The 13,674-nt window shown below is 42.1% G+C and overlaps 1 protein-coding gene across 2 annotated transcripts in view; it reads right to left on the minus strand.

The window, feature by feature from the left end:
- LOC115105894 (phosphatidylinositol 4-kinase alpha-like) overlaps positions 1-4,386 on the minus strand; it is a 39,027-nt gene extending 34,641 nt beyond the window's left edge. For both annotated transcript variants that reach the window (XM_029628367.2, XM_065007503.1), the window contains exon 1: positions 4,175-4,386. In XM_029628367.2, coding sequence (XP_029484227.2) covers positions 4,175-4,273 — 99 coding nt within the window. In that variant the 5' untranslated portion in view covers positions 4,274-4,386. The remainder of the gene's footprint in view (positions 1-4,174) is intronic.
- Between the last annotated feature and the right edge of the window lie 9,288 nt (positions 4,387-13,674).

A 13,674-nucleotide genomic window follows, 5' to 3' on the forward strand; every position in this document is an offset into this window, starting at 1 on the left:
GAAATTGCTCCCAAGGATGAACCAGACTTGAAGATCTACACTATTTTTTTCTGAGGTCTTGGCTGATTTCTTTTGATTTTCCCATGATGTCAAGCAAAGAGGCACTGAGTTTGAAGGTAGGCCTTGAAATACATCCACAGGTAAACCTCCAATTGACTCAAATGATGTCAATTAGCCTATCAGAAGCTTCTAAAGCCATGAATTTTCCAAGCTGTTTAAAGGCACAATCAACTTAGTGTATGTAAACTTCTGACCCACTGGAATTGTGACAGTGAATAATAAGTTAAATAATCTGTCTGTAAACATTTGTTGGAAAAATTACTTGTGTCATGCAAAGTAGATGTCCTAACCGACTTGCCAAAAGTATAGTTTGTTAACAAGAAATTTGTGGAGTGTTTGAAAAACGAGTTAATGACTCCAACCTAAGTGTATGTAAACTTCCGACTACAACTGTATAATATATCATTCTAACCTCTACACTTATATACACGAATGTTTCTACCCAGAATTCTGGACCTTTATGGCACAGTAGTAAGACTAGTGCACTTGCCATGGTTGCAATAGCAAGGTAATTTAATAGGATCTCTATGGTTTTATCATACCATTCTGAATGTTCGTGTAAAACGGTGCAAACATACATGCATACACAGTAGCAGTCAAAGGTTTGGACACACCTACTCATTCAAGAGTTTCTTTATTTGTACTATTTACTACATTGTAGAATAATAGTGAAGACATAAAAACTATGACAACACATATGGAATCATGTAGTAACCAAAAAAAGTGTTAAATCAAAATATATGTTATGAGAGATTCTTCAAAGTCACACTTTTCCTTGATGACAGCTTTGCACACTCTTGGCCTACTCTCAACCAGGTTCATGAGGTAGTCACCTGGAATGCATTGCAATTAACAGGTGTGCCTTCTTAAAAGTTAATTTCTGGAATATCTTTCCTTAATGTGTTTGAGCCAATCAGTTGTCTTGTGACAAGGTAGGGATGGTATGCAGAAGATGGCCTTTTACGAAATAAGGCTAAGTCCATATCATGGCAAGAACAGCTCAAATAAGCAAAGAGAAACAACAGTCCATCTTTACTTTAAGACATGGTCAGTCAATCCTGAAAATTTCAGGAAATTTGTTTCTTTAAGTGCAGTCGCAAAAACCACTAAGCGCTATGATGAAACTGGCTCTCATGAGGATCGCCACAGGAAAGGAAGACCCAGTTACCTCTGCTGCAGAGGATAAGTTCATTAGAGTTACCAGCCTCAGAAATTGCAGCCCAAATAAATCCTTCACAGAGTTAAAGTAACAGACACATCTCAACATCAAATGTTCAGAGGAGACTGGGTGAATCTGGCCTTCATTTTTATTTATTTTACCTTTATTTAACTAGGCAAGTCAGTTAAGAACAAATTCTTATTTTCAATGACGGCCTAGGAACAGTGGGTTAACTGCCTGTTCAGGTGCAGAACGACAGATTTGTACCTTGTCAGCTCGGGGGTCCAACGCTCTAACCACTAGGCTACCCTGCCGCTCATGGTCGAAATGCTGCAAAGAAACCACTACTAAAAAGACACTAATAAGAATAAGAGACTTGCTTGGGCCAAGAAACATGAGCAATGGACATTAGACCGGTGGAAATATGTCCTTTGGTCTGATGAGTCCAAATTTGACATTTTCAGATCTTTGTGAGACGGCTGATCTCCACGTGTGGTTCCCACCTTGAAGCATGGAGGAGGAGGTGTGATGGGGACACTGTCAGTGATTTATTTAGATTTCATTTCACACAACCAGCATGGCTACCACAACATTCTGCAGCAATGTGCCATCCCATCTAGGGCTGGGAAGTATACTGCTTTATTGCAATATACCAGTATTGATGTATGGACCATGAGTTTTTACTTTACCTTCTATACCAGTATTTGAATGTTTGGTTTGTTAAATGTGATATGCAGTGTATAACGCCCATTTGTATAGTTTACTTCACAACTTGAGTTATCTCTCCACTTTCTCTATGCCGCTTCCCAAACAGACATAGCCACGCCCCCTGTCACTCAAGGATCGCATTTGGTGTTCCTCATCTACCCGACACTTGTGTTCAGTCTGTATGGTCAATGCAGCATATGCAACACTGTTGATGACAACAATGCAGTTGTCACTTGCTTCTTAATATTAATCTACTAGGATTCTATAATTACACTATTAGCTTTTGTTTCTTACATCTGCAAACAGCTAGTTTGTCTTTTCTTAGCAAGTTGTTCCTAAATCGTGTTAGCCGCTGATGCTAATCTAGCTAGCTAATAAAATGTACTAAGAGCAAGCATAAGTATCTATACAGCCTGAAAATACCAGTGATTGTGTAGACCTAAATCAGCATGTTTGTGCAACAGTGTCTTCTAAATTAAAGAGGTAAACGCAAAGCAAGAATATGTTAGCTACATGAAGTAGCTTAGAGAAAACATTCAATGTAGCCAAAGATTATAGGGTCCTTTAGGAAACAACTATCAACACATAACACAATAACAACAATTCCTCCCTGGCATTCGTTGTCATGTCAAACACTGTATTAAAAGTGCCCACTATTATATTCCAACTACATAATTAGAATAGACATTCTTCCCATGATTCCAACAGTTAACCCAAGTGTTTTTCTCTAAATCGCAAGTCAAATTGCAACATTAGGTTAAAAATAAGGCCCAGATTACTTGCCCATATTGTGCATCCCTATGTGGCAGTGTGGAAATGACCTCAATAAATTGATGAAAATTATGACTTTTTGGCATTGAAGCAATAGGAATGGAGAAAGATCCATTGAAATCACTTAGAATAATGTGTTGCCACCCTAGGGTCATGCACTACTCAAAGAAAATTTAGAACTTCTATTATTAAAAAACATAAAATACCATCATATTTTATCACCCAGCCCTAATCCCATCTGGTTTGCGCTTAGTGGGACTATGATTTTTTTTTTTTTTTTTCAACAGGACAATGACCCAAAACACCTCCAGGCAGTGTAAGGGCTATTTGACAAAGAAGCAGAGTTATGGAATGGTGCATCAGATTACCTGGCCTCCACAACCACCCGACCTCAACACAATTGAGATGGTTTGGACCGCAGAGTGAAGGAAAAGCAGCCAACAAGTGCTCAGCATATGTGGGCACTCCTTCAAGACTGTTGGAAAAGCATTCCATGTGAAGCTGGTTGAGAGAATGCCAAGAAGGTGCCAAGCTGTCATCAAGGCAAAGGGTGGCGACTTTGAAGAATCTCAAATTTATTTTGATTTGTTGAATAAATTGGTTACTACATGATTCCATTTGTTATTTAATAGTTCTGATGTATTCACTGTTGTTCTACAACGTAGAAAATAGTAAAAATAAAGAAAAACCCTTGATGAGTAGGTGTCCAAACTCTTGACTGGTACTGTATATACAGTATATGCGTTTGTACACAATTTAAAAACAGAGAGACCATTCAGAGCAACATCATTGATGACTTCCAGTTTTTGCCTAAAGTTTGGCTGAAAGTTCCTCCCATACAGCTTTCCTACCAACACCTGAATCAACATGATGTAATGTGATATAAGGCAAATGAGCAAACTGTCTGTTTAAATCATAGACCTTATGGTTGAAATAAAGAATACAAAACCTTGAAGTAAATAATGACCAGAAATAAACGGGGGCGTTACCTTGGTTGAGGTTTGAGATAGCTAACTAATGGGTATGCCAACTTCCTCATTCTGATGGAATGACAATCCACCATATATCATAATCGACAGGACAGATAGCTAAACGCGTAGTTAGCAAGTGATTTGTTAGTTATTAAACTAGGTTGTCAGTATGTAAAACTGCCTAGTTTTTGTGTCGTGTTCCGGTGTGAAATTACAAGCCAATTAACTAAGGGCCTCTACTTGTGAATGAATGTCTGCAGTGGCTAGCATTGCTGTCCAACAGCCGTGTGCAGCTCTTGGAAAACGAATAATTAGCTAATAGCTAATTTCGATAGCATCGCATATCACTGCCATATAACGTTAGCCATAGCGAAAGTTTTTTTTGTAAATAATGTATATTATTCTGTGGCGATACTGTAAAAAAATGTCTGTTTACGGAACTGTATAGACAACTTAGCTAGCTAGCATACGCTCACTTTACGTTAACTCTAATAACATCACTCACCTTATCTATCGGTGCTGGGCGGTGTGCGGCCAAAGAGCGCGCCAGGGACAATACAGTGTTGAAATAAAAACCCCTCGTTCCTACTCCTTTTGCAGACATGTTTACGAATCAAGACAAACGGGTAGTAAGAACATTATACAGCTTTTACCGCTGCGAAGAGGACAAGCTAGCACCCAACGTTAGTGCCGAGTAGACGGCCGTCACTAGTTACCACAGCCACAAGGTCTTAATTATGGCTAAGCCACGCCTATTTCCAATAGGGTCCCGGAGGGTCTCTATGCTGCCACCTACTGATATGTAAATCTCTCAGTGCACAGCATCTCTTAGGAAAAGTGGGGGCTTTCGAAACTAACCACATAAGAGGTGGGGGTTTCGAAAGGAGTATTTTAACACTAGAAGCGCTGGAATTCCATAACTACTAGAACCGCAATGACTTGATATTTCAATTATATATTATTATTTCAAATATTTAAGTGATAATGTCCGAGAAGCCGGTGTTTGGAGGATATATTGTCACGGGTGTTGTTATGGGCCAATATATTCTCCAAACACCGGATTCTCGAGCATAATCACATTCATACAACGGGTTACCAACATATTCAAACAATGATTTACATATTTTCATTAAAAACGTATTTTTTATGAATTTATTCATACTATATCTTCCTTCCACAAGATATAGTCCTGACACAAATCTAGGGTTGCTAACCTAGCCGGCTGGTCCTTCGTTCTATAGGTCCAGTTACCAGAGTTGCGACCCAGTCGTTGTCTTTTTGTTCTGTATGGACGCGACCCAGTCGTTCATTCCGTACTGGCTGGCAACGTTCTTATCCCTTACTAGCTAGCCAACTACAACTAACTTACATTCACGTCAAACAGTGCAGCTAGAATAACAACATAACTGCATTTGCATTTACTCAAGCTGTTTTCTCGTGACATTTATTTGAATACATCCATAACAATGAGTTAATGGTGTGCGATTTCACCTGGCATAGAAAATGTGCTCTCTCTTCAGGACACTTGTTCAGAGGAAAGAGCCAACAACACAGCTAACACCATCACTTCAAACGGAAGCTGGAAAGACTGCAAACTATCTGCACTTCGTTTTGTTTGACCTGTTTTCTATTGATATTTCTTCATATCGAAATACAAATTATGCTGATTCATGATTTTGACTGGCTGAGAAAAGCTGCCTGCCTGTCTGTCTCATCCCGACTCCCGGCGTGTTCATTGCTAGGTGACATCTGGAGATCGAATTTGAATATTGAAACAATGTTGGAGAGACAGACAGCCAGGTTTATACAAATCTCCGCTGTTGAAAACTAAATGTTAGTCTAAAATAAATGTGAGATCATGTCTAAATGCTTTTTATAGTGGAGATCAAGTTTATAAATTGCCTGGCTGGGCTGATGAGACAGGGGATTGGGGTGGTAATTTGTGGAATAGACACCGGCTGGAAGGCGGTTTTAACCCATCAGCATCCATGATTAGACCCACCTGTTGTATAATCAATAATAAATAATACATTCTAAAATGAATGCATTTTATGTTAAAATAAATTACAACAACATAGCAAGGCAGCAACACATGACAACACAGCATGGTAGCAACACAACATGACAATAACATGGTAGCAACACAACATGGTAGCAGCACAAAACACGTGTTGGAATGGAATTGAAAAGCAGCTTTGTCATTGTCTTAGAGGAGGAGAGACATTTATGACGAAATGCGAGGTATATAAACCAATGTACATGAAATGATGGGTAGAGCTCTCGAGAATAAACGCTATTGGCTAATTTTGATGGCTGGTCTCTGTCCATTTTATGCAAATATGAACCTTACAAATTCTTAGAAATGGACAGTGTTTTAATCAAATTAGTTAATGAACACATAAGAACTAAATTCATCTAACACCCCCCCCCCCAAAGGTGCAGACTCCGGCCGCAAAACCTGAAATCAAATGGGGGGGTTAGGGGGGGGTGACTAGTGTCGGTGGTGACTGGGCACCGGCGCAGAGGAAGGCTCCGGCCTTGGAACAGGACTGGGCGCCGTGCCTGGACTGGGCATCGGCGCAGAGGAAGGCTCCTGCCCTGGAACGGGACTGGACACTGTGCCTGGACTGGGAACCGGCGCAGAGGAAGGCTCCGGCCTTGGAGCGGGACTGGACACCGTTGTTGGACTCTCTGGACCGTTGACCCTCGCTGGAGTTTCCGGACCGTGGACCGTCGTTGGAGGTTCCGAACCGTGGACCGTCGCAGGAGGTTCCGGACTGTGGACCGTCGCAGGAGGTTCCGGACTGTGGACCGTCGCAGGAGGTTCCGGACTGTGGACCGTCGCAGGAGGTTCCGGACTGTGGACCGTTGCAGGAGGTTCCGGACTGTGAAACGTCACTGGAAGCTCTGGACTGTGAACCGTCGCCGGAAGCTCTGGACTGTGAACCGTCGCCGGAAGCTCTGGACTGTGAACTGTCGGCAGAAACTCTGGACTGTGAACTGTCGCCGGAAGCTCTGGACTGTGAACTGTCGGCGGAAGCTCTGGACTGTGAATGCGCACTGGAGGCCTACTGCGTGGAGCCGGTACAGGTGGCACCGGACTGGTGACATGCACATCAGGGCGGTTGCGAGGAGGAGGCAAAGGACGTACCGGACTGGGGAGGCACACTGGAGGCCTGATGCGTGGAGCCGGCACAGTTGGCACCGGACACCATAGAGAAACAAGGACTCTCTATGGTCAGGGCGTGACACCAGCCAATGAGAGCATACAGCTCGCAGTGGTGGGTAGTATATGGGGCTTTGATGACAAAACGGATGGCATTGTGATATACTACATCCAATTAGCTGAGTAGAGTGTTGGAGGCTATTTTGTAAATTACATCGCCGAAGTCAAGGATCGGTAGGATAGTCAGTTTTATGAGGGTATGTTTGGCAGCATGAGTGAAGGAGGCTTTGTTTGCGAAATAGGAAGATTTAATTTTGGATTGGAGATGCTTAATGTGAGTCTGGAAGAAGAGTTTACAGTTGAACCAGACACCTAGGTATTTGTAGTTGTCCACATATTCTAAGTCAGAACTGTCCAGAGTAGTGATGCTAGACGGGGGGGGGTGCAGGCAGCGATGGGTTGAAGAGCATGCATTTAGTTTTGCTTGCATTTAAGAGCAGTTGGAGGCCATGGAAGGAGAGTTATGGCATTTAAGCTTGTCTGGACTCTTGTTAACACAGTGTCCTAAGAAGGGTCAGAATTATACAGAATGGTGTCATCTGGGTAGAGGTGGATCAGAGAATCACCAGCAGCAAGAGCAACATCATTGATGTATACAGAGAAAAGAATCGGCCCGTGAATTGAACACTGTGGTACCCCAATAGAGACTGTCAGAGGTCCGGACAACAGGCCTTCCGATTTGACACACTAAACTCTATCTGAGAAGTAGTTGATGAACCAGGCGAGGCAGTCACTTAAGAAACCAAGGCTGTTGAGTCTGCTGATAAGAATGCAGTGATTGACCTAGTCGAAAGCCTTGGACAGGTCGATGAAGACGACTGCACAGTATTGTCTTTTATCGATGGCGGCTATGATATAATTTAGGACCTTGAGCGTAGCTGAGGTGCACTCATGACCAGCTCGGAAACCAGATTGCATAGCGGAGAAGGTATGGTGGGATTCGAAATGGCCGGTGATCTGTTTGTTAACTTGGCTTTCAAAGACTTTAGAAAGGCAGGGTAGAATAGATATAGGTCTGTAACAGTTTTGGTCTAGATATTTAAAAAAAAATGTATGACCCTCTTAAACAAAATAATAATGGATTTATTTAGAATTGTGTACTGTATATTAAGCTACATGGCTTTACAGACAGACGGCTGCAGCAAATCAATATGGTCTATTCCACTGTTAAATATGCATACGGTGACCGTCATGACGGTCAAAGTAGTGCTAGACTGTAAAATACATATATGTAGCAAAAGTCAAGGACAGGTGGGTTCAAGGCAATATGATGAAACTTCCACTTAGCGATCAAAGCTTAGTTCAAAACTGAGCTATAACGTGTGTTGAGTCACTAGGGGCAGGGAGGAGACATCCACCCTAGAGAGCCTGTTATGCTGCATGCAAGTAAAGTGAGCTCTGAAATAATGAGTGTAATACTATCAGATAGGTCTATGTGGAGGCTGTGCTATTGCTGTGTTAATTCATATGGTTGTTGTTACTTGTGTTTGTTTTCTGTTATTGTTACGTTCCTCTAAAACTGCTAGTGAAATTATTACATAAAAATGCAAGTTGAAATGTACATTGGTCTGTTTAATATATTTTTCTTCCTCCCACAAAGAAACACTTTATTGACAATACATTCTTAGATGTAAAAAAAATGATTCAGCTAACATTAGCTAGCATTTACATTTGCGAAAAACGTAACGTTACTACCAACGCTACCTGTTGGTATACTTTTTTTTTTGCATAACGGAAATTCCTTTCTGTCATCTCTGCAGACCATGACTAACGTCCGATAATTCAAACGACGTCTTGAGTGGCACCTTTCGAAACCCCCACTTCTTCTTATATGGTTATTTTCGAAACCCCCACTTCTCCTTATATGGTTCCTTTCGAAACCCCCACTTTTCCTGAGAGATGTCATTTGTGCAACCCATGTGTCAGCATAGAAAACCTGAGGGATGCCTGCTCTGAAAGATGATGTCGCAGCTGGACCCCTCTCCCCATTTCTACAGTTTCTCTACTTAAAATCTGATTTTAAATATTACCCTAATCTTAACTCTGCTAACCTTAAATTAAGATGAAGATTTAATAATGGTTTGTCTTTGTGGCTGTGGTAATTAGTGACGACCCTAGCAGACACCAACATCTACAGCGAGCACTCACGTGAGTTCAAGGTCAACAGAAAAATGTGTTGTTAATGGTATGTCAACATTGTAGAGGTTTTGACTTCAAACAATTTGAGAACACAACTGAATGGCAAATCATGTCTGTTCAGAACCAGAAATGTAAAAATGTAGGAATCACAAAAAAAAAAGATTGTTTGTTGACCATGAATATTTTTCAGTTTGTTGACTATGAGGGATTATTAGAAGCTTTTAGCAAAGCTAGTATTTACACACTAGCATTGCTTTTAATTAGCTGGCAAAAAAAACACAGAATAGTTTGCTGAAGCTAGATCCTTGTGCAGCGGAGAATTTGAGAAAACATCTAATGGAATGTATAATTAAACAGAATTTCCAAACGTGGGTCTGTTGTAGACCCATGCTATCAGAACTCAGGATAAGACCCAGATGCAGACAGCTAGAGTCACAGATGTTTATTGACCGAAACAGGGGGCAGGCAAAAGACAGGTCAAAGGCAGGCTGAGGTCTGTAATCCAGGGCAGAGTCAATAAGGTACAGAACGGCAGGCAGGCTCAGGGCAGTCAGAATGATCAGAACTAAGGGAAACAGAACTTGAGACAGCAGGGCGCCGGGAAACTACACTGGTAAGACCTGACAAGACAAACTGGCAACAGAGAACACAGGTATAAATACACTGGGGATAATGGGGAAGATAGGCAGCAGCAGGATGGGGTGGAGACAAGCACAAAGACAGGTGAAATAGATCAGGGTGTGACACATGCAGTTTCTCAGTGAGGTCAGTTCCTCTCTGCTTACCTTTTGTGAAAATAAAAGCCACCCACAAGTTCTTGCCTTTTTTGTGCAGATATGGCGCAAGTAGATCTGAAGCAAGGCATGTGTCACACACAAACATCTTCATAATGTAAGACATTAATGGGGGTACTGGTGAGGTAGAAGGATTCCGCTGGTAGGATCTAGAGGATAACTGCTGCTTCAGTTTTTATTTATTTAACCTTCATTTAATAACTAGGCAAGTCAGTTAAGAACAAATTGTTATTTACAATGACGGCCTACACCAGCCAAACCCGGACGATGCTGTGCCAATTGTGCGCCTCCCTATGAGATTCCCAATCACAGCCGGTTGTGATACAGCCTGGGTTCAAACCAGGCTAAACAGACTCATCTTGTACACAATCGTTTATACTCTTTAATGCACACATGGCATATTCACAATCCCAAAGGCAAATGTTCCAAATGTCTCTCTTCAGGCAAATACAATCTGCAATGACTGTGTACGTGATCTTTCAATAAAACATGCTTACTCAAGATCTTGTCTAAGAGCATCAAAAATTGATGTATTTTACATTGGGTAGACATAACAGTGGCAAATGTTTCATGTAAAACATCTATTAGGTTTTGCTAAATATAAACAGGGTCGGTTCTTGCCTTTTGGGGGCTAATTGCTAACAGTGGAGCTTGGCATCCACATCACCAACAAACTAACATGATCCAAACACACCAAGACCGTCGTGAAGAGGGCACGACAAAACCTATCCCCCTCAGGAGACTGAAAAGATTTGGCATGGGTCATCAGATCCTAAAAAGCTTTTACAGCTGCACCATCGAGAGCATCATGACGGGTTGCATCACAGCCTCGTATGGCAATTGCTTGGCCTCCAACCGCAAGGCACTACAGAGGGTAGCGCGTATGGCCAAGAACATCACCGGGGTCAAGCTTCCTGCCATCCAGGACCTCTATACCAGGCGGTATCAGAGGAAGGCCCTACAAATTATCAACGACTTCAGCCACCCTAGTCATAGATTGTTCTCTTTGCTACCGCACGGCAGGCGGTACCAGAGTGCCAAGTCTAGGCCCCCCCTAGACTTTTTTTGGTATTTTCTTAAAACTGCATTGCTGGTTAAGGGCTTATAAGTAAGCATTTTACTGTAAGGTCTACACCTGTTGTATTCGGCACAAAATGTGATTTGATTTGAGTGACTGTCAGTGACTGACATAAGAGATAAATTGCTGATGCACCAAACTTCGACTTACACCTACTGTATTCTACTATTCTAACTCAACAGTAAATTGAGACCTCGACTGAGTAAAAAAAACGTTTAAAAAAACATGGTGCAGTTTTAAAGTTTTTTTCAGTTCTACATATTTTGCCATAGAGCAGAGAGAAAATGTTACAATTTTATAAAACATTTCATGCAATTCTACTCATTTTGCAATGGGACAGAGTGAAATAAATTGCAATTTCACAGCAAATTTCCAATAATTCTACCAATTTTGCCATGGGGCGGAGACATTTTTTTTGACAGTTTAAATCAAATTTCCTGTAATTCTACAGGGGGAGGGGTGTGGCCTGGAGGTCAGGGACCCTGGGTAGGGTCGGTATTCGGACAGGATTATTCAAAGTTCAGATAGCTGGTTAGACTAATTTACCAACCTGACAATTGTTATCTGACATGGCTAATTGAGTGACTGTCATTAACCATGTTTCAATCCACAGTTTTCAAGCGAGTAAAGTCTTATCATATAAAAAATGTACACGACAGCTGGAAACGGGAAGTGACGGTGTAATTTTATAAATGCCGACACATCATTTGTTCGTTCGACATAGTGGGATCTTTTTGTGTCTGTAAAATGTATTCTACCCGAAATGTCAATGGAACGCCTTCATACCCAAATATTGATATAATAACCATCATATCGAAGAGTCACGCTCCCACTACGACTCGGGAAACTATGCAGTTTATTAGGCTACAGATGACATTAGTTAAGATGAACTTCACAGGGTGGTGAAAGTGCAAGGTGATGAGCTTGATGCTCCTTTCCATTAAATATCGAGGGTCTAATTCTGGTGATACGATGATCGATGCTTGACTGGCGTTTGACAAACAAAAATATTCTTGCTCTTATCCATAATAATCTCATCATGTAGACTATACTAGATATATACACTGCTCAAAAAAATAAAGGGAACACTTAAACAACACAATGTAACTCCACGTCAATCACACTTCTGTGAAATCAAACTGTCCACTTAGGAAGCAACACTGATTGACAATAAATTTCACATGCTGTTGTGCAAATGGAATAGACAACAGGTGGAAATGATAGGCAATTAGCAAGACAACCCCAATAAAGGAGTGGTTCTGCAGGTGGTGACCACAGACCACTTCTCAGTTCCTATGCTTCCTGACTGATGTTTTGGTCACTTTTGAATGCTGGCGGTGCTTTCACTCTAGTGGTAGCATGAGATGGAGTCTACAACCCACACAAGTGGCTCAGGTAGTGCAGCTCATCCAGGATGGCACATCAATGCGAGCTGTGGCAAGAAGGTTTGCTGTGTCTGTCAGCATAGTGTCCAGAGCATGGAGGCTCTACCAGGAGTCAGGCCAGTACATCAGGAGACGTGGAGCACTGCCAGAGCCCTGCAAAATGTCCTCCAGCAGGCCACAAATGTGCATGCGTCTGCTCAAACGGTCAGAAACAGACTCCATGAGGGTGGTATGAGGGCCCGACGTCCACAGGTGGGGGTTGTGCTTACAGCCCAACACCGTGCAGGACGTTTGGCATTTGCCAGAGAACACCAAGATTGGCAAATTCGCCACTGGCGCCCTGTGCTCTTCACAGATGAAAGCAGGTTAACACTGAGCACTGGTGACAGACGTGACAGAGTCTGGAGAGAGACGCCATGGAGAATGTTCTGCTGCCTGCAACATCCTCCAGCATGACCGGTTTGGCGGTGGGTCAGTCATGTTGTGGGGTGGCATTTCTTTGGGGGGCCGCACAGCCCTCCATGTGCTCGCCAGAGGTAGCCTGACTGCCATTAGGTACCGAGATGAGACCATATGCTGGTGCGGTTTGCCCTGGGTTCCTCCTAATGCAAGACAATGCTAGACCTCATGTGGCTGGAGTGTGTCAGCAGTTCCTGCAAGAGGAAGGCATTGATGCTATGGACTGGCCCGCCCGTTCCCCAGACCTGAATCCAATTGAGCACATCTGGGACATCATGTCTCGCTCCATCCACCAACGCCACGTTGCACCACAGACTGTCCAGGAGTTGGCGGATGCTTTAGTCCAGGTCTAGGAGGAGATCCCTCAGGAGACCATCCGCCACCTCATCAGGAGCATGCCCAGGCGTTGTAGGGAGGCCATACACACTACTGAGCCTCATTTTTACTTGTTTTAAGGACATTTAAGGACATCAAAGTTGGATCAGCCTGTAGTGTGGTTTTCCACTTTAATTTTCCACTTTAATTTTGAGTGTTACTCCAAATCCAGACCTCCATGGGTTGATAAACTTGATTTCCATTGATAATTTGTGTGATTTTGTTGTCAGCACATTCAACTATGTAAAGAAAAAAGTATTTAATAAGAACATTTCATTCATTCAGATCTAGGATGTGTTATTTTAGTGTTCCCTTTATTTTTATGAGCAGTGTATATATAGTATACTACAGAAATACTATCTTATTGCATTAAATTCAAAATAAATATCTTGTTGTTTTTGTCTTACTGTTCTGTCATGTATTTTTATGTTTTATGTGGATCCCAGGAAGTGTAGCTGTTGGTCAGAGCGCATGTCTCAAGACCAAAGCAGGCACATTCGCTATTTAATGCAACAGTTTTTGTGATAAACCTATCGGTAGAGTTGAAAA

The sequence above is a fragment of the Oncorhynchus nerka genome, linkage group LG22, assembly GCF_034236695.1.
Source record: "Oncorhynchus nerka isolate Pitt River linkage group LG22, Oner_Uvic_2.0, whole genome shotgun sequence".
Taxonomy (NCBI): domain Eukaryota; kingdom Metazoa; phylum Chordata; class Actinopteri; order Salmoniformes; family Salmonidae; genus Oncorhynchus; species Oncorhynchus nerka.